The sequence below is a fragment of the Nannospalax galili genome, unplaced genomic scaffold (genome assembly GCF_000622305.1).
Source record: "Nannospalax galili isolate Female #2095 unplaced genomic scaffold, S.galili_v1.0 scaffold1272, whole genome shotgun sequence".
Lineage (NCBI taxonomy): Eukaryota > Metazoa > Chordata > Mammalia > Rodentia > Spalacidae > Nannospalax > Nannospalax galili.
This window is the reverse complement of record NW_008332402.1, coordinates 2,444,312-2,445,298: the sequence shown is the minus strand read 5'-3', so window position 1 is coordinate 2,445,298 and position 987 is coordinate 2,444,312. Positions and strand designations below refer to the sequence as shown.

The 987-nt window shown below is 34.9% G+C and overlaps 1 protein-coding gene across 2 annotated transcripts in view; it reads right to left on the bottom strand.

Annotated features, from left to right (window-relative positions):
• The window catches only part of Otud4 (OTU deubiquitinase 4), a 51,639-nt gene that overhangs the window by 34,823 nt on the left and 15,829 nt on the right, over nt 1-987 (bottom strand). For both annotated transcript variants that reach the window (XM_008827482.3, XM_029560823.1), the window contains one exon: nt 100-172. In XM_008827482.3, the coding sequence (XP_008825704.1) occupies nt 100-172 (73 nt within the window). The remainder of the gene's footprint in view (nt 1-99; nt 173-987) is intronic.

Below are 987 nucleotides of genomic sequence, written 5' to 3'. Positions count from 1 at the left end.
CTATTTCAAAAGTCGTCTAAAATTATAGCTTAGGAGGTCAGGGCAGCAACTACGTAGCTCTTTTAAATCCTTTTTAAATATAGTTCAAAAAATCCTTACCTTTTCAGGAAAATTATTTTCTGTTACTTGTGAAGGAGAAACATTTGGCTCCTGATATATTACAAAATCCTTCCTAAAAATAACATTTAGAAATTTTTAAAACACTACACCTCATGAATCTAAATTTCATCCATCTACATAAAAAAGATAATTAACCATGCTATAAAATACCTATGTAAAAGTATCTTTTCTAAAAAACAAAATCTTAGCCAGACATGGTGGTTCACACCGTTAATCCCAGGAGAGGCAGAGGCAGTCAGATCTCTGTCAGTTCAATATAGTGAGTTCCGGGCCAGCCAGGGCTACATTGTGAGACTGTCTCAAAAAAACATTAAAAAATAAAAAGTAAAATCTCAAATAGAATTTATATATAATCTACACAACTAAGTAACTTCAGATAAAATTCTAAACAAGGGTCTTGAACTCACAGAAATTGTAGCAATAAAAATTTAAACATTAAGGCCAGGCACGGTGCCACATTCCTTTAGTCCCAGTACTTAGGAGGCAGAGGCATGAGGCTCTCTATGAGTTCAAAGTCAGCCTGGTCTACAAGTGAGTTCCAGGCCAGATGGGGCTACAGGGAGATCCAGTCTCAAAAAGACCAAAAAAAGAGAGAGAGAAAGAAAGAAAGAAAAAGAAACATTAACTAACAAACAACTGCTGGGCCAACATAGTTAACTGAATAGTAAAGGTACTTTAGCTCTATACTAGCAGCATTCTAACGCTACTGGCCCTGAGAAAATAGGTCATTCGTCTACAAGACTGATTAGGAACAGTTTATTGGGAACAGACTAAAACATTTTCTGTCTTTTCCCAAAACTTTTTATAGAAAATTAAAACTTCAAGGCATTCTTAAGCATCAAAACCCAATGATAGAATTAAACAAAC